This window comes from Apis florea, unplaced genomic scaffold (genome assembly GCF_048593485.1).
Source record: "Apis florea isolate Af1SG1 unplaced genomic scaffold, ASM4859348v1 contig_2274_pilon, whole genome shotgun sequence".
Taxonomy (NCBI): Eukaryota; Metazoa; Arthropoda; class Insecta; order Hymenoptera; family Apidae; genus Apis; species Apis florea.
Genome location: NW_028256550.1, coordinates 402579 through 422189, shown reverse-complemented (window position 1 = coordinate 422189; position 19611 = coordinate 402579). Strand labels below are relative to the sequence as shown.

At 22.9% G+C, this 19611-nt stretch overlaps 3 protein-coding genes and 1 long non-coding RNA gene across 7 annotated transcripts; 3 read left to right on the top strand and 1 right to left on the bottom strand.

The window, feature by feature from the left end:
* Window positions 1-3848: 3848 nt before the first annotated feature.
* Window positions 3849-5599, top strand: LOC100870391 (STING ER exit protein). The gene is made up of 4 exons (XM_003695235.4): window positions 3849-4243; window positions 4329-4485; window positions 4679-4907; window positions 5214-5599. The coding sequence occupies exons 1-4, from the start codon at window positions 4123-4125 to the stop codon at window positions 5358-5360; spliced, it is 654 nt and encodes a 217-aa protein (XP_003695283.1). The 5' UTR covers window positions 3849-4122; the 3' UTR covers window positions 5361-5599.
* LOC100870152 (uncharacterized) lies at window positions 5457-16232 on the bottom strand. Of its 4 annotated transcripts, none has more exons than XM_012488790.3 (10): window positions 16093-16232; window positions 14759-14984; window positions 14091-14288; window positions 13126-13251; window positions 9228-12916; window positions 8729-9144; window positions 8461-8652; window positions 7845-8381; window positions 7523-7762; window positions 5457-7390 (listed from the first exon to the last, which is right to left on the bottom strand). In XM_012488790.3, the coding sequence occupies exons 2-10, from the start codon at window positions 14950-14952 to the stop codon at window positions 6320-6322; spliced, it is 6663 nt and encodes a 2220-aa protein (XP_012344244.3). In that variant the 5' UTR covers window positions 14953-14984; window positions 16093-16232; the 3' UTR covers window positions 5457-6319. The 4 variants fall into 4 exon arrangements, with proteins under 4 accessions (XP_012344244.3, XP_086759225.1, XP_086759224.1 ...); XM_086903099.1 differs by having other exon boundaries at window positions 8729-9141; XM_086903098.1 differs by lacking the exon at window positions 16093-16232 and adding an exon at window positions 15851-15896.
* On the top strand, window positions 14925-15519 carry LOC147658339 (uncharacterized). Its single transcript, XR_015290686.1, has 2 exons — window positions 14925-15094; window positions 15206-15519. It is a non-coding gene; the product is annotated as an uncharacterized LOC147658339 (long non-coding RNA).
* Cdk9 (Cyclin-dependent kinase 9) lies at window positions 16106-19266 on the top strand. The gene is made up of 7 exons (XM_003695234.4): window positions 16106-16560; window positions 16663-16747; window positions 17482-17572; window positions 17647-17813; window positions 17909-18150; window positions 18249-18396; window positions 18469-19266. The coding sequence occupies exons 1-7, from the start codon at window positions 16454-16456 to the stop codon at window positions 18775-18777; spliced, it is 1149 nt and encodes a 382-aa protein (XP_003695282.1). The 5' UTR covers window positions 16106-16453; the 3' UTR covers window positions 18778-19266.
* Window positions 19267-19611: the final 345 nt, after the last annotated feature.

Below are 19611 nucleotides of genomic sequence, written 5' to 3'. Positions count from 1 at the left end.
TTTATATTTTTCGGTCAATTACAACAATAACATCTATTGTGATACCTATATAGAGATCGATCATCATATATTTCATTATTTTAAGACGCCAAATGACATATATCATAAGGGCTCACGATTATATCAACAAGTCATGATCGGTATTCTCTCTCTTTTTATTGCTCAATAGTAAAGTGTGTCAAAGGAAAAGGAAAATAAAAGATATTTGAAAAGAAATATTTGTCGTGAAGCATCTGTGATAAATTAATTTTTTTGTGAATAATTGTGAAAATGAAATACAAAAAAAAAAAAAGAAATTAGACATATTATCAATTTATTTTGAGACAAAAAATATATTATATAGAACGCATTATATATGGAGATATTTTCTATAAAAATTATGCATATTGTCAAATTCTTAATAATTTTTAAACATTTTCAATAGCTTGAGAAGTTCTCTGTAAAACAAACAATTTAAATGAAATTCTATTTTTAGCTATAGTTATACTAAACCCATTTTTGAATTATGGTGAAATTGAAAGACAATCTGGAATTAGTCGAACAAGTATTATACTCATACTTCATCGAATCCTTTTTGTAAATTAATAAATAAATATAGTTATTATTGTTTGTTTATATTGTAAATTAGTAAATAAATATAGTTATTAATAAACGAATAATTGAAATTTTCTTAATAATATTTACATCAAAATATCTCTTAAATTAATCATTTTTTAATATGTATAGGTTAATATTTTATTTGTAAAAAATTAAAAAAGAATTAAAAGCATAGATTGATGTATAAGAAAATATATGATTTTATTTAAAAAATAAAAATTGATCTTTATATGTCCTTATCGCATCCTCAAAAAAATTAATAATACCAGTATATTAAAACTCTTGAAACTATTTAATTCCATTAAAACATTTCTCATTAAAAATAATAATATAAATCAAAGTGATAATATTTAATGAGATATTCTATATAGTAGATCAAAGATATTTACATAATAAATGCTATTTTTCTTCAAGTAAGGAATGTAAACAAATTATAAATAAAATGAATTTAAAAACCAATAGAAATTTTTTAAAAAGATTTTTTAAAAGAAAACAATTGAGTTGGAACTCATGATTTTTTTCAAACTTTTTATTCTTACTTATTTTCCTACAATACAATAAGAAAAAAATTTAAGTTTAAATTTCGAAGTCAAGATTACTTTTGCATACACTTTTATTTATAGATCTTCATTGACTCAGAGATATAAAATCATGCTATAATGTATTTTATATTTACTTTTTATATACTCTGTACATAATATAATTATCATAGTCTATCGCTACTAATAACTGTCATGCTACTAATAACTGTATGCATAATATAATAGATTTTTTTTAATAATATCATTATAAATGTTGAAATTCTGGAAACTTATTCATTCCATAAAAAATATTCAATTTGACCAAAATTTTTCAAATTATTTCATTTTATATAAAAATAATATTTATATATAGGAAATCCTATTTATAGAATTTTTAATGAAAAATAAAATCCAAAATTTTGCGAAAAATATTTTACAACGTAATATCAGTTCCTGTATTACCGATACAGCATAAATAAAATAAAGCGAAATTTGATTGAATCTTCGGAAGAACTTTCTAAGGAACTAATTAGATCAGTTTATTAACATTCAAAATATTCACATTTTTCTGCATTTTTTGCAAAATTTTTTTTCAAAATTTCTATTTTCTGTTTTTTATTTTCTATTTTCTATTTTTTATCTATTTTCTATTCATTTTCAAAATTACAATAACCAAAATTATAATGATAGCAATATCAGCATCATGTTTTATACCTATTATCATAACTTTATTATAATTTCGATTACACAAGAATTGTTTTATATTTTATTTTATGAATTTAAAAGATGCTCAAACTCTCTACAGATAAAGTATTAAAAATTGATCACATGAATATTTATAAAGGAAGGAAATCCATTTTATCAATTATCAAATAATATAATATAATAAAAGTTTAAAATATTATAAATATATTTATCTAAAATTTTAGTGAAATCAATTAAATATAAAAATATAAAAATATTTATTATTTCTAATAAAAATACACATTTAGTAGACAATTTACTACAACAAATTAATAAAAGTATCAATTAAATCTAAAATAAATCCATTAAATAATATCTATAAAATTATTGACTTAATTAGAGTAAACATTTATACTAATAATGATTATTTTTCTAAGTTATTCCAATATTCAAACGAATTGTTATAATAATTATAATACCATTATATATATATTATATAAAGAAATCAATCATATAAGAAACAAAACATATATATATACAGGAAATCATATTATAACATTTTATGTTGTACATATTTTTACTAATTAATTCGATATGAAAATATATATATTATTACTAATCAAAATTTACATTTAATTAGTTGTGAACATTATATATATTTTACAAATTAATATGTTTACTTTGATTAATAAATACATACATGTATAAGGAATATATATACGTGAAGGATATTCCAATTAAATCGATCCAGTCATTATATAATTTGAATCGCAATTGTTGATTAGGAAGAAGTGGTTTCATTGAATTTTTGCCAAAATTATCAGATCTGACATTAGATTTAAATTCTTAAAGATATTTAAAAAATAAAATATATATAAATACATAACATCTAATAATTTGAAATAGAAGATTATTTAGGAATCAAGATTCATAAATTTTAGATATCAATTTTAAAAAAATATATATTTTATTTAATATATGATATGATTTTACATGATATTCAAATTAAAATATTCACTGAAGTTTTATGCCATAAAAACTTTTTATTTTTTTATACAAAATGTTGAATTGGATTCAATAATAAAATATATATGATTCAATTAAAAAAAAAATAAAGTTATCTTCTATATGTCCTCTCAAAAAAATTATATCAAATTGTATATCCATTGAAACTTTTATTTGAAACATTTTTTTTCTTTCAACAATTTGAAAGATTGAATAAGTTCTATTTAAATTTGATAGATATTTGAATAAATTATATTTAAATAGATACCTTGTATGCATATATTTATATTTATAAATATATAGGAAATTAATAAAAAAATGTAAGTGATTGATTAATTCCTTTTCTAATACAAAAAAATATTGTGATTTTATTTTGTTGAGTTTCAAATTATAATAAAATAATAAAATATTTTTTGCAAAATTTTAAATTTTAATTTTAGAATCATTAAAAATTCTTTTTGTAAATATCATTTTTATGCAAAATTTTCAAAATTTCAAAATTTCTTAAATCAGGCGTAATAAATTTTTTCAAAAAATTTAAAATTTTGCTCAAATTAAGATCTTTTTATAACTATTTAATATGTAAATAAATTGTTTTCAATAATGAGATGAATATTATTCTTATTAGTAATAAATTGCAGAGAATATAGAAAATATTTTGTTCTTTTTTAGAAGATATTTCAAAACATGAGATAGGAAATCTCATAATATATTGTATTTCTGTAATCATATTCAATAATTCTGTAATCATTAAATTCATATTATCTATTAATAAAAATATTATTCCTAGAAACTTATTTTATATTTTATTTTTATCTATACTTCGTTTGTTATTGATTTTTATCCATTTTATATCTGTTTGTCATTAATTAATTTTGAATCTGTATTAATTTAATCTGTATTATGATTGTACATATTTATAATTTTAATCACTTGATTATTATATTTTTTATTTTTATTGATAATATTGAAAATATAAAAATATTAACAAACTACATATAGATTACAATTAGATATACAAATTAAATATAAGAATAAATCGAACATTTTATTATTTTGAGCTTTGTGTTTTTACGAGATATAGTAGTTTAATAATTATTTCATCGCATAGCTATCATTTTTGAATAGAGGGCGCTGAAATTAATGTCGAACTTTTATAAGTCAAGTTTGAATATATAAGATGATTAGTCTACTTTTATATCTAGTCTGTGACTATATATAAACAGTATGGTTGATACAAATAATTTATATTTTAATGTAAAGTTAAAATATAAAGAATTTATTTTGTAAATTGATTATATAATTTAAAGTGAAAATGCCGAAAGTAGTTTCAAGAAGTATAATATGTTCCGATACAAAAGATCAAGAAGAATATAGTGAAGAAAAACCATTACATATTTATTATTGTTTATGTGGACAGATGACATTGATTTTAGGTTAGAATTATATTATTTATTATATATGTTATTCTTTATTGTCTTAAAATTTATAAGTGAAAATACAAAAATATTTTTATTATAGATTGTGCTATAGAAAAATTACCTTTAAGAAAAAGAGATGGTGCACGAGTTATTGATGGTAGTAAACATGCTCATAAAATGACTTGTGAGCAAGATGAAGTTGTGTATTTGAAACGTCTTGAAGGAATAGAAAAACAATGTCGTCAAAAATGTAAAAAGTATGAGTTAATTTATTTTATTTCTAAACATAATTTTAATGATATAATTATATAAAAAATTTTAATTTAAAAAATTAGCAATATTTACTGATTTTATATATTATTTTTTACAAGTTACAATATCAATTTTAATGTATACACATATATATATATATATATATTTTTCAGATGTATATATATATTTTTTTTACAGATGTGGTCTTTTTCTTTATTATAAACATGATCAAGCAACAAATATTGTATTTATTGTAAAAGGTGCAGTAATTAAAAGTTCGGGCGAAGGTCCAATGACAGATATATACAATCAGGTTGCTATTGAAAAGCCAAAGAAAATAATTGTAACAAAACATACAAAAAATATGGGAAAATTCAGTTCTGTTACTGTATCTACAATTGATGAAGAAGAAGATGAAATCGAAGCAGTAAGTTTTTAATTTCCATATTATATTTCCAATTTTCAAATATAAATATACTTTTTTTGAAATTAAAATAAAATATATTCTTATTATTATTTATAAAAAATTGCAATTAAACAAATTTTTTATTAACAAAATAGAAAAAATTAAAAAATAAAGAATATGATTATATTAGACTCTAATATTGTATATAATTGTATATAAAAATATATTGTAGGAATATAATATTTAAGTACAAGAAAAAATTATACCTGAATTTGTACCCTTTCTTTTTTATAAAAAAATAATATAATGTATATTTCATATTTGCAGAGAGAAGTTGCTGATTCATATGCTAATAATGCACGAATAATAGAAAAACAATTAGAAAGAAAAGGAATGAATAAACGAAAAGCTATGCCTCCTCCTGAAGCAGATCCAAAAAGAGCAAGACCTCGTGGAACATTATTAGATGTATAAAACTTAATTAATATCACATATTTTAAAATATTTATATCATTTTTGTTATTTTATCAAAATTTAAAAAAAATGATGTCTTAAAAAATTAAGCCATTCTTTAACATTATATTGAGTTATTTATTAACATTACATAAAAGTAAATATTTAAAATATATAAATGACTAGATATAAATATTGTATAGAAATGTACAATGCAAAAAATAGAGATATAAATTTAATAAATAAATACAATAACTATATATAATTCATTAATAAGGATCATTTAAGGATAAACAAAATTCTACTTACAATAAGAATTAATTAGTAAAATGGCAACATTAAATGGTAAGAAATAATTACATTACATATATACTACAACTAGTAAATAGTAAAAATATATACTAAAATTAGTAAATAGTTCTAGGAAACAATTTTGGATAATATGGCTTTTTAATGTGGAAGAAAAAAAATCTATCTAAATATATTATAACTGGCCATGATACATCTATATTCTATGAATATGTAATGTTTAATACTATGTGTATTAATGCGCACATTAGTTAAAAATTAGGTGGGATAAGCTAGTTGCATTTATGATCGAAAATGATATTTTTTATTGATACCTTAATTGCATAATATTTTAATTAAATTTAAAAAGTATTGAAAGAAATAATTAAAAAAACAATATACAGTAATCTTTAACTTATATATTCCTAATACCATATTTCATTTTAAAATTATTTCCAATATTATAAGAGAATCAGCAGTTTTCTATATCTAATAAATGCATTTTAAATATTTTTTTTTTTTTATGATTAATCAACTGCAACTTGCTTTAAATTAAAATTATATCTATTTTTACATATAGTACGATTTCGCGGTTGAAGTTATCACGTTTGCGGTTAAAGATAATAGTTTTATAAGTATAATTGTAAAACTGGCGGTGCTATGTTTGTGGAAAAACTTAGCACTTCATAAATTTAAGTATTAATTTGAGAAGATTTAATATCTGCTTTCTTAAGAATCGTGGGTTCATCTTTCAAAAAAGTTCCTGATCTAGAACCTACTGTTGGTTGCTTTGAAACTTCTCCATTACACTTATTTTTAACTTTCTCATCACAAGAGGTTTTTGCAGTAGTTGTCCTTTTATTAGTGACCAAAGGTTTATTTACTTTACTAGTGCCAAATGATTTAGGAGAAGATCTTTTGCTAGGACTTTCGGAGCTTTGCTGCATTGGCATTCCTTCTTTTTTTTCTTTTATTATATTAGGATGATTAACTGTCGATTGGGTAAGCGGTCGTGCGCTTACTGTTTTACACGCTATGTTATTTAATGACTTACTTGGAATATCTGGCGTTTTTGCAGCATCTAGAAGATTTCTTCGTAAATGATAAGCACTAATAGCTGCAGCTCGACTTCTACTAGCTGCAGTTGAATTTTCTAAAGATCTTCGTGGTCTTCTTGTTACTGTAAGTGGACTTTTTTGTTGCATCGGTGGTGAAGTTTTTTTTACTCCTTTATCATAACATTGTGTTTTACTTATTGTTTTTCCTAAAGTTGGTGAAAGCTTGTTTGATGTATTTGATTTAGGCGTTGTTGTTATTTCAGTCATAAGACTATCTGTAGATATTGAAGTATCCATCTTATTTGTTTTTTTCTTAATAGTTGTTGGCTTATTCTTCGGTTCTGCTAAAGAATCTACAGACAAGCCTATCTCTGTATTTTTCTGTTTAAAAGATGGAGATTCTGGACGAGTAATACCGCAACTTTTACTAATCGAATCATTTTTAGTATTAGTTCTAGTGGCATTAGATTCTGTTAAGCTATCCGAAGATAGTGCCTTTACATCTTTCTTTATAGGTAATTTTATCTTAGCTAATGATTTTTTATCAGTAGCTCGTTTCATTGCCGGACTAGATGTACGAGATGAATCTGAAGATGAAATCATTATTTTTCGTCGCTGTTGTATTATAGTTTTTTCTTGATGTACTGGTTGCGTAGTTTCTTTTGGAACAGATTTATTCCTAGGTTCTAAGTATCTCGATTTTACCTAAAAATTAACATATTAATAATTTTAAAAAATAATTTAAAAGAAATTTTTTTAAAAGAATTTATTAAATATTATATTATATAATATTTTCATATTATATATCATAGTAATATTGAAAAAGAAAAAAGTTACTTCTAATTTATTAGGCCAAGATTTTGGCCTATTTGTGTCTGTAGTGATTTGTTTATCGTTTTGCATTTTACGTTCTAATGGATCACTTTTTGGCTTGTTAAAAACTTTTTTCGGTTGTTGTTGAGTTACTGCCACTTGTTTTAAAGTCTTATGATTATGTTCAGATATAACCATTTTTACACGCTTCAAATCTAAAGTTCTATTTATAGTTGTTGAACGACTTGATACTGGCTTAGGTTCCTATAAGAATAAAAAAGAAGATTTTAAAAATAAAAATATATTTGAAAAATTTTAATTTTTTTATATATTATAAATTTTTTACTTTTATGAAGTTAGAATGTCTTGATTGACGTTTTGATGTTTCATGAGGTAGAATTACAAGACAAGCTAATTCTTGAATTCTACGCCGAAGTTCCAAATCCATTTTTAACCACGAAGTAGTTCTAGCAGCTCGTGCTGCATCTCGGACTAAACATTTTTCTACTCGACTTTGAATTTTTTTCAAAAAATCAACAAATAACGGTCCCCATTTAATCTTTTCTTGAATTTCATCTTGTTGTGCCGAAGTTAACATTTTATGCAATTTTGAATAACTTTTACATGCTTGTTCGGGAGGTAAACGTTCAGCTGCTGCTAAGAAATTATCTTCCAATCGACTGATGTTCCACGTTAATTCTCGTCCAAGGGACTGAAAGTTTTCATTTCCTAAGACTCCTGAGAAATTATCTGATAAAAATTTCACAGATGTTTCCAATAAATTTGAAACCATTCTGAATACTGGTTCGGCCCAACGAACATTTGGCAAAGTTGCAAGGAGTTTATCACAATCCATCATAGTTTGAAGTACATTGTCTGCAGACTATTTATAAAAACAAAAAAGATTATCATATATACTTCAGAAAAATATAATGATTAAAATGATATTAAATGATACATACCATGTGTACAATATGTTGATGATAACATTTTGCCATAAGTTCTTTCGGAAGTGTTGCAAATGCTTTACATGGCCATATTCGCACAAAATGTCTTGTAACCCAACGAAGAGATTTTCGATATACTTCATCTAAACCATAAGCTGCTGCTAAAGGCATACACTCTAACACACCAACGGCACATATTTGACAAGGCTTTAAAGAAAATAATGATAATATTTAATTAAGAATTTTATTATAAGAATGTAAAATTTTGTGAAATTTCTTTTACCTTGTGAAACAGATGGCAATATTTAACTTTAAGTGTATATCCTATAATTTCTTTAAGACCTTCCAAACATAACATATCAGCTAACGTAGCTAATTCAACTATACTTATGGAATCTGGTATATTACTTTCTCCGCTATATATGTGACATAGTGCAAAATGTACTGCATCATAAGAATATCCTTGCAGAGAAATAACATTTCCTACACTTTCAATCCATCCTCCACTAAGGATTGCTGCAAAATATTGACATCGAGAACTCAATATGCATTTGTGAGCTCTTATACGACGTCCAGCTACATCGATTGTAACATCTGGATTAATTTCTTCTAAAAACATTCTTAATAAATCTTCTCCCAATCTATTGTATGGTCTACTTCCTGCTAAACTCGATGTTTCAGTTTCCTCTGTACTTCCTTCTAAAAAAGAATTAATAATTAATATTTTAATAACTTATAATCATTTTGATCATATTTTCATTCTAAAATAATAAATTACAAACCAGCACCAGAACGACCCATACTACTTTGCATACTACTTAGATCAGATTCTGATATAATTCCTTCTCCATCATATTCTCCTGTTAAATCTTCAAGGGGAGACTTTTGTTTAGATGGAAGGGAAGTGCTCATGATCGAAGTAAATTTCCTAGGAGGTGGTCTAACAGATCCATTAGTTCTAGACATTATTAATTTGCTTTCAATCCATGAAGTTTCTGGAATACTATTGCACATACGATAAGTATTTCCTTCTTCTTTCACAGTTAATATGTCTGCTGAATGAGAAGAAATAGGTGTTTTATCTAAATCAGATAATCGAACGAAATTAGAAGTTGATGTTTTCATATTATGTTCTATAACTTTTTCATTTTTTTTTGATGCTATATTATGATTATCGTACGTTATTTTTGATTTTACGTAATCTGAACTTTCTAATTCGCTTTCAATTTTTTTGATAGTTTCATTTAAAGACTTATGTGTTTCTGATATTTTACTTCCTATTACAGTAGGAACTACTTGCGTTCGATTTATATTTGGTACTTCTCCGTTTAATAGTTCCGATAATTCATAATCATGATTATCACTATCAGGAGATGGACCACTGCCGCTACTAATGTCAAATGTTTCACTTTTACGTGTTTGTCCTTCAGTACTTTCTGTACATGTTTTCTCCCAAGCCGAAGTTTCTGAATATTCGTCTTCATATGTTTTAACATCGGTAGTATTTAGATTTTCTGCTATTTTTTCACTTTTCAATTCTTTGTATTCATGTTCTTTTATATTAACACGAAGTTCTTCATTGATCACTTCAACATGAGAATTTGGAGGTGTATCTCTTACATCAAACTCGAAAACATCTTCCGAAGATGTATCCATATTGTTTGGACCATTACCTTCTCGAAGAAGTTTAGAATTTTCCTGAGTAATATCTGGTTTTATCGTGTCATTTAAAGAATGATTTGAGAAATTAGTTTTTGCTTGTAATTTCTTTAAATCTCCCCGATCTACGGATAGACTATGTGCGCGTTTATGTTCCTTTCTAAACATTAATTCCTTTGCAACATGTCCATTATTATTATTAGCGCTTTGTGTTTTATCAACATTCCAAGAATGTCGTTTAAACACTGGCCGCGATGAAGATAAGGTTCTTCTTCTTACTACTGGAGAATCAGACTCTATGTACATAAAAACACTTGGTTTAGTTTTTTCTTTAATACATTTTTGTTCAATTGACGATTGATCTTCCTTCGTTGTGATATTATTCTCGCTAGAATTAATATCATCCAACTTCATTTCTATTTGTTTCTCGGAGAATGTGGAAAAACTTCTCCTGTGTAAAGATTGCATATTTTCTCTGCTTTTCGGTGTATCACTTAAATCAATAAACATAGAAAAAATATTTTTTTTGTCACTTTCATTAGATTTTTCAGGTTTGACAATAGGTTCTTCTAATTCTAATTTTGTATTTTTTGGTACTTTATTTGTACTAGACATATCAACGTAAAATTCACAATAAGATTTATTACATCCATTATGTTCTTTCTTTTCTATTGAATAATTTTGTTGTTGTGAAATAGATTTTGTATCCATATCCTTCAAATTAACGAAAAATCCTAAACTATTATGTTTTTCATGGCTATTTGTTTTTTTTATCGGTTTTTTTATGCATTCTGAATTTGAAAAACTTTGAGACATTCCTGTATGAATATTGTTTAATGGTTTAGATTCATTTTTATTACAATCACTCATATCAACGATCCATGCAGTCATAGATGAGGACATTTTTGTGGGTTTTATTTTTATTACAGGTTCATTCATAATAACAGAACCTCCAGAAACGATCGGTGTAGATTCTGTTTTTCGACGCACAGTAGGACTATCACTAGGTTTAGAATAATCCGAAGTGCTTACACCGCCAGAAATAATAGGCATAGTTTCATCACATTTAGTTTTTTTTATATTATCGATTTTACTATCTTTTTCTATAATGGAACCTAATGTAACAGGTAAACTATTACTACATTTGCTTGAGTCATTATCCAATTCTGAATTCATAACTAATTTATCACTAGCACTTTTAATTACCGGATAACTTATATTGGTTTTATTTTTTAAAGAATTCTCTGATGATATTTGATTATTTTCATATTCTCCATTATCTAGCGAAAGATATTGCATAGTATGATATTGACTACTAGTTGGAATCTGAACATCAATTGGAAATTTATTTAATACATTGCTTATTGTAATTGAAGATTCATCCGGTGGATTGAAACATGAATCACCATCTACACGATGTCCTGAATATTGAGGTATAGCATTTTGAAATACAAGATTACCTTGTCGTCGTTCATATTCTTGTCGTAAAACTGAAAGTTTTTCATCATTTGAGTCCAGCTCAAATGTATTTCTTCTAATAAGAGAAGGCTGTTGCATATCATCTGCTAAATTTACATCTTTATCATTTATTTGTTCCATTATTTCCTTTTTAGTTTCTATAGTCAAATTTGTATCATTATCATTATTTATTTGTGATGTTACATGTTGATCGTTATTTATATTTTTATTATTGTCAGGGCAAGGAGAAGGATGCGCACTTTCTCCGCTGTCTGCTTCTTTAATTTCTACAACTAAAGATTCTTTATTTATTTCAGTATTTATTTTATCTTTAGATATTGAATTAATTCTTTTTATTTTTCGTGGTTCAAGATATTCTGTAAGTTTCAATTCTTTTTCGAATTCTGCTATTCGTTCATGTTCAGTTTGCAAATTAGTTGTTTTTAAAGATGTTAATTTATAATATTGCTCTTCAGCGAGATCGATAGATGTATTTGCAACATATTTAGAAGAATAGGAAATGTAAGGTTGTAATTTTTCATTATTACATTTATTTTTAACCACATTAGAAGTTGGAACTTCTACTTCATCATTAAGAGTCGATGCATCAATAAAATAGTAATTACTTGTATTACAGGAACTTTTTTGGTTATCATGTGAAATTTCATTGTTTGTATTTTCTGATTGTACATTTTCAGTTTGTGAATGACTGGAATGACACATTTTTTCATCTTGTAATTTTTTTGTGGATTCTTTCTCTGTGCAATTTTTTTTTATATTGCTTGTAGAAGACGCATTGCCAAGATTAACAAATTCAAATGATTCATTTTCATCACTTCCACAATCTGACTCATAAAATGGATCACTAAGTACTTGATTTTCATATTGAAAGATTTCGTCCACATTTGATTTTGCTTTTTGAGCATTATCCATAGATGAACTAGAGAAATCTAATTGTGGTTGTTCTGCATCAAAAGAACATGTTGCACTGTCATTTGAACCATATTCCATTAATCCTGATTTTACTATGTTCTTTGAATGGCATGTACTATCATAATTATTAGTCAAATTATAATGTTCATTTTTTATGACTACTTTTTCATCCTTATTTAAGTGTTTAGCACGTATCTTATCTAATTCATCATTTCCTGAAGTATATTCTGTGACTTGTAATTCCTCAAAATCAGTACTTGAATTCTCAGATGTAGTATTTTCATGTGGACTTACAGAACCTGTTTCTAAACCAGAATCAGCCATATCGGATATAGTGGGACTTACATCCACAGTAGCATATTCTTTCACATTTCTTGTAGTTTCAGTATTTTTTAAATGACAATCTGATGAATCCACATATCTTTGACATAAAAACAAATATTTATAAATATACACAAAAAATATACTTATAACTATATTATAATACACATAAATATACTATTTTTATTATCAATGAAAAATAAAACTCTTAAAAATATTATTATATATATATATATCTTGTATTAAAAATATTTATATTTATATTTTATAAAAAATATACTTTAAAATATTATAATGATAAATTGTAACCTTTTACTGATGTCTAATATTTTATTATTAGAGGATGCATTCACAAGTTTTGAAGTATAAGTACTCAAAATATGTTCTACCAATAACTGTTCTTCTTTTGAAAAATTAGAATTACTATATAAAAGCCTGAAAATTTATAAAAAAAAATTAACAATGTATGATAATATGAGTGGAAATAAAAAAGATATCTAATACATGTTGCTCTATTGTGTGCATTCTATGACATTTATTTTGAAAGTGAAAAATTAATTACATGCTAATTATCATGATATACTATTGTATAGAATAATATATTTTTATTGTCAATATATAAGTAATACTTATAATCATTATATGCAAAAATAAAATATAAAGAAATGAAAAAAATAATTTATTTTACAAATTTTATATTATTGATAAAAATTATTTATAATCTTATAATCTTCAAAATTGAATAAAGGGAATTTTCATATAATTGCAATGTTAAAAAATTGTATTTAAATAATTAGTATATTTAATAAATAATATATATATGTATATATATTATTTAATTGTATTATATATTATTTATTTATTTATTTATTTATAAAACAAATTTTTTTAGTGTAAACAATATATAATACTTTATTAAAAAAATTTTAATACATAATTTACATAAAATGCATGCAATTTACAAAATAAAAATTTTATAATTTATAATATTCATATAAAATATATGGAAAATATATTCATAAAAAATATATGGAACTTTCAAAATTCTATTAATTCAGAAGTATTTGCATTATTTTAATATTATTAAAATTAATTATTGATTAATAAATATATTTACAAATTTTAATGACTAATTTTTACAAATATTTCTGAATTAAATAAGAATCTATATTATAAAGGCAAATATATCTGCAATATGTAAATATATAATGAATATATATAATTTTTATAGATACTGCTTCTATATAAATGATTAGGGATACGTAGTGCAGTACCTCACAAAACCTTCTATGTGATGAAAAATTTCCAGTTTATCAATGATGCAATCAATATGATTGTTAATGTGTATAAAATAAGGCTTGAGAATTTCATAAAAATGTGGAGCTCTTATTTTAACAATACAATGGTTTGTTCTTATTATATTATGTCCATGTACTATATTAAGATCACAATATAAAGAGTCCGTAAATATGCTACAATAAAACACTCTATTCAGTTTATGTATTTACGAGCTTATATTTTGCACATATAAATTGTTTTATACAAAAATACATCTTCACTGATACATTAATAAGTTACAGGCAAATTTTATACAACAAATATTATGCAACAAATATTATATAATAAAATAAGACCTGCTAATAAATAATTTTTAAATTATGATTCTATAACTTTGTACAATATATTAGTTATTTCAATATTTTCAATAATATTATACATATTAATCATACAAATTAAAATATAAAATATACAATAATACAAAATAACTCACTAAAAATTTTCAAATATATCATGCAAAGATTTATAGATATATTTATATTTATAATTTATATTATAATTTTTTCTTTATTATATTAATAAAGAAAATTATTATTTAAATTATTTCTTCATCGAATTTGAATTAATAATTTATAATTTAAATGATAATAAATTATTAATTTACCTCAAAATATTATCTTGCAGATCATTAAGACTTTTTGCAACAATTCGATTTTTTTCTATACGTTGATGTTTTTTAAATGTTTCACTAGAAGGAAGTTTAGGCTTGACAGAAGCATAAAGCTGATGGCAATAAAGCCATTGATGTATTCTGTCTAAATTTCCACTTTGCTTGTTGTTGTCCCTGCCTCCAGCCATGAGACATGGTTTAATCTTTCATACTTGTTTACCTTTAAATCATTAAATATAAAAAAATCAAACAAAAAATTTCAGTCAAATAAATATAAACATAGAAATTATTTAAAAGAGACATATAATATATAATACATATATATTACATGTAATAAAAATGTTATATTTAATATATTTATTATTTTTATAAATAATAATTTTTATATATAATTTCTATTTCTATATAAATTTTATCATAATTTATCTTTAATTTTTTCAGACTAATAAAATTTTAATCATAAAAAAAGCTAAGTAAAAGGACATAATGATTTTCAATATTTATATTGTCAACAAAGTATACAACAATTTTAAGGTCAATACAACAGATATTCCTTGCATAATAATTACTAATTCTTTTATTCAATATGTATTTTCAATATATTTAAAAACTAATATAAAATATATTATAATGTATATTGTAAATTTGATTGTAATTTATTATGTAATATTATCTCGAGAATATATTTAAGAATATATATATATATATATATATATATATATATATATATATATATATGATATTTAATGAAATATTATGTGATAATTTTTATTTTGTTTAACCTTAAATTTAATATATATCTAATCATATATGGATTCGTGAATTAAATATTTTATGAACTATTTAAAATATAAATACATTAAAATTAAAATAAAATTAAGATGCAAAAACTAAAAATAAATATATAATTATAACATAGTTCAAAAAACTAAATTTTAATTAAAATTATATGATCGAAACATGTTAAATGCTGACTAATTGATTGATTAATAAAACTAATTTTTAATTAAGAAAAAATACGATAAAAATACATAATTAAGAAATTATATTTTTTTTTCATTTTTGAAAAACATTGATCGAACACACCTTGTTGACTGTCATTTAACATATCTTCACATGCATCCTAAATAACTTACTTTCAAATATTAAGAATAACATATATAAGTTAATACAGTTGAATATAGAATATTTATTTCAAAAAAGTTTCAAATATACAAAAATGTTTTTTGTCAAATATTTTCTTAAACTTATATTTTTAAATTATATATTTTATATGAAACATTCTCAATAATTTATTGATCGTATTTCATACATATGTACCTACGTACCTCGCATTATTTCGGTTCTGGAACATCGATCAGAATATATTATAATTATGCGATATTATGAACCATAATTTTTTCGCGCATTTCATATCCGTTATAAATTTTGACGGATATTAACGATACGATATTATCAAACGTTATTATTCGTTTGTTATTCAAAAGACATAAATATGTGACGACCGTTCTCAATACGAAAGCATGAAACTGACTAACGTTAGTTCCGCTAGGTGACGTGCGAATCAAAATAAATTTTTTATTTTGAGGTTAAGTACAAGAATGTTCTGTCAAATTCATTTATAAATTCTTATGATTTCTTGTCTACGATGTTAAATATTATAATAGTCATGTTTGAAAAATATTGAAGATGAATACGAAGGAAAAGGAAAAATATATTGAAGAATTTGATTTTCCTCATTGTGATGAATCTTCTAAATATGAAAAAGTTGCAAAAATTGGTCAAGGTACTTTCGGGTAAGTTTAAAGTTAGTTATAATCTATTTTAGGTTATAATTATATATAAATAAAAAAATTTTATTATTTTCTTTAATTTTAATAATATATATTTTTTCATAGGGAAGTGTTTAAAGCTAGAGATAAAAATTGTACTAAAAAATTCGTAGCTATGAAAAAAGTATTAATGGATAATGAAAAGGAAGGGGTATGTATATGTTGAATATTTGATCAATTAATATATTTTTTTCATTTTTTATTCACTTCATTTATCTATATAAATATATCAAATATGTATATAAAAACAATATTATATCCTTATTTAAAAATACTAAAAATTATTAATTTTTTTTTATGTCTAATTAGATAATTTTTTTTTTAAAAGAATTAGAATTTTCTTAGAATTTTAAAAATTTTAAAAATAATAGTATATAAATAATATATAAAAATAATATAAGTTTTAGTATTAAAAAATCATATCCAATACTTTGCACAATATTTTACATCCTAAAGATAAGATTAATTAAATTAAAATTAGCTTCAGATATTATAATAAAACTGAATATAAATTTGATTTAATAATTAAAAATTAAAAATATAATTAATAATTAATAAGATTAATATTATCTCTATTATCTTATTTGTATATCAGTTTTTCTTATTAGATATACATCAATAATATGCATTTTTAAAAATATAACTTTTGATGTATTTCTAAAGTTAAAATTTTTTAAATTTTTTACTTTTAAATTTTATTCATTTATTAAATATTGTTAAAAAATATAAAAAAAATACTATAATTTTTGGTATTGCAAGATGAAAAAAAGTTTTATATTAAGTATAAGTTCATTTTTTAAGGAAAATTATATATTATATTGTAATATATTTTACATTTATGTCATATGAAAATATTATAACATTAATAATATTTTTTATTTATAGTTTCCTATAACCGCTTTAAGAGAAATAAGAATATTGCAATTATTAAAACATGACAATGTAGTAAATTTAATAGAAATATGTAGAACAAAAGGTAAATATTTAATATTAATTAAATATTTTCTGATAACAATTATGAAATAAATAATTTTGAAAATTTTGTTTTAGCAACTCAATATAATCGTTATCGTTCTACATTCTATCTTGTGTTTGATTTTTGCGAACATGACTTAGCAGGTTTATTGTCAAATGTAAATGTCAAATTTAATTTAGGAGAAATTAAAAAGGTTATGCAACAATTATTAAATGGTCTTTATTATATACATAGTAACAAGGTAAGAGCATATAAAGTGTATAATTAGAAAAAAAATAATTGAAAAAAATTTGTTTAATATAAATAATATAAATTACATATTAATTTTTTGCATAGATTTTGCATAGAGATATGAAGGCTGCAAATGTTTTAATAACAAAAAATGGTATATTAAAATTAGCTGATTTTGGATTAGCTCGTGCATTTAGTGTAAATAAAAATGGTCAACCAAATCGTTATACAAATAGGGTTGTTACTCTTTGGTATAGACCACCTGAACTTTTACTTGGTGATAGAAATTATGGCCCTCCTGTAGATTTATGGGGTGCAGGATGCATAATGGCTGAAATGTGGACTAGGTTTGTATTTTTAAATAATAATATTGGTATTTATTATTGTAAATTTATTTTTAATATTTTTATATAATTATATATATATTTAATATAATTATTTATAGATCACCTATAATGCAAGGGAATACAGAGCAACAACAGCTCATATTAATTTCTCAATTATGTGGTTCGATTACAACAGAAGTATGGCCAGGAGTAGAAAATTTAGAATTATTTAATAAAATGGATTTACCTAAAGGTCAAAAACGAAAAGTAATTATCTTTTTTATCTTAAATAAAATACATCTTCATTAAGAATGCATTGAAAATATACATTTTTTTTAGGTTAAAGATAGGTTAAAACCATATTTAAAGGATCCTTATGCATGTGACTTATTAGATAAACTTTTAATTCTTGATCCATCTAAAAGATTTGATGCAGATTCTGCATTAAATCACGACTTTTTTTGGACGGATCCTATGCCTTGTGATCTTAGCAAAATGTTGGCTCAGCATACCCAGAGTATGTTTGAATACTTAGCTCCACCAAGACGTCCTGGTCACATACGCCATCCTCATCATCAAGTACCTGGAGGACCAGCCAAACCTAGTTCTAGTATGGCCGACAGTGGTTACCAAGATCGTGTATTTTAAAATAGTTATATTTTCTTTTTATAACTATAGACTGCCATTCATTATTCATATTTTTTTCAACGTACCATTTTGATATAAGATTTGACTTTAACTTTATTAGTAATAATAGAATATTAAGTTAAGATTAAAATTTTAATTTATATAAAATTTTTAAATGTAAAATTTTCTTATGTATATATATACATAAACAAAACAATTCTCTCAATGAACTCAAAAGCAATATTGTTGTCTAAATATTGTGATATTTATGCATATATGATTTGTAATATCTGTGAACAAATATAAGTGTTTTTGTTATAAAAATTCGATAGCTAGTTAATAATAGAATAGCCATATTGATAAATTATTATATACAAAATAAGGTTATTATACGGTTTTTAAGCAGCAAGTTGCTTTTGAATTCATTTGGAAGAAAATTATCATATATATAAGTTATAAAAAATATATGCAAATTTATATATATATATATAAATTTTGTACAAGTAGAAACAGTCTTCTATTTTAAACCTTATTTCTATAAATATTCAAACTTATAATTTATAATTTTTGTTCAATTATTTATATATTATATTTTACAAAATAATCTAATATTTCTCAATATTTATAACAAGAAAAAGAAATTTTATATACATTCTTAATTCAACTTTAGTTGTGTTATACATTAGAATATATAAAACATCTTAAAATATATTCATTTAAAATTTTACATAGATACAACATTTATAACAATTATGAAATAGTATAAGATTATAACTAAATTGCCGATAAATTAAATAATTAAAATAAATAATTAAAACAAATAATTAAAAATTATATTTAAGATAAAAATATTGA

What these genes read in the sequence shown, in the direction of transcription:
- Cdk9 (XM_003695234.4), top strand. Translation starts at nt 16,454, where the DNA reads ATGAATACGAAGGAAAAGGAAAAATATATTGAAGAATTTGATTTTCCT. An exon ending in ATGGCTGAAATGTGGACTAG is followed by an intron (nt 18,151 to 18,248) that starts GTTTGTATTTTT and finishes AATTATTTATAG; the next exon opens with ATCACCTATAATGCAAGGGA. An exon ending in CTAAAGGTCAAAAACGAAAA is followed by an intron (nt 18,397 to 18,468) that starts GTAATTATCTTT and finishes CATTTTTTTTAG; the next exon opens with GTTAAAGATAGGTTAAAACC.
- LOC100870152 (XM_012488790.3), bottom strand. Translation starts at nt 14,952, where the DNA reads ATGGCTGGAGGCAGGGACAACAACAAGCAAAGTGGAAATTTAGACAGA. An exon ending in CTGCAAGATAATATTTTGAG is followed by an intron (nt 14,289 to 14,758) that starts GTAAATTAATAA and finishes GTTTTATTGTAG; the next exon opens with CATATTTACGGACTCTTTAT. An exon ending in GACATTCTAACTTCATAAAA is followed by an intron (nt 7,763 to 7,844) that starts GTAAAAAATTTA and finishes TTATTCTTATAG; the next exon opens with GAACCTAAGCCAGTATCAAG.
- LOC100870391 (XM_003695235.4), top strand. Translation starts at nt 4,123, where the DNA reads ATGCCGAAAGTAGTTTCAAGAAGTATAATATGTTCCGATACAAAAGAT. An exon ending in TGTCGTCAAAAATGTAAAAA is followed by an intron (nt 4,486 to 4,678) that starts GTATGAGTTAAT and finishes TTTTTTTTACAG; the next exon opens with ATGTGGTCTTTTTCTTTATT. An exon ending in AAGAAGATGAAATCGAAGCA is followed by an intron (nt 4,908 to 5,213) that starts GTAAGTTTTTAA and finishes TCATATTTGCAG; the next exon opens with AGAGAAGTTGCTGATTCATA.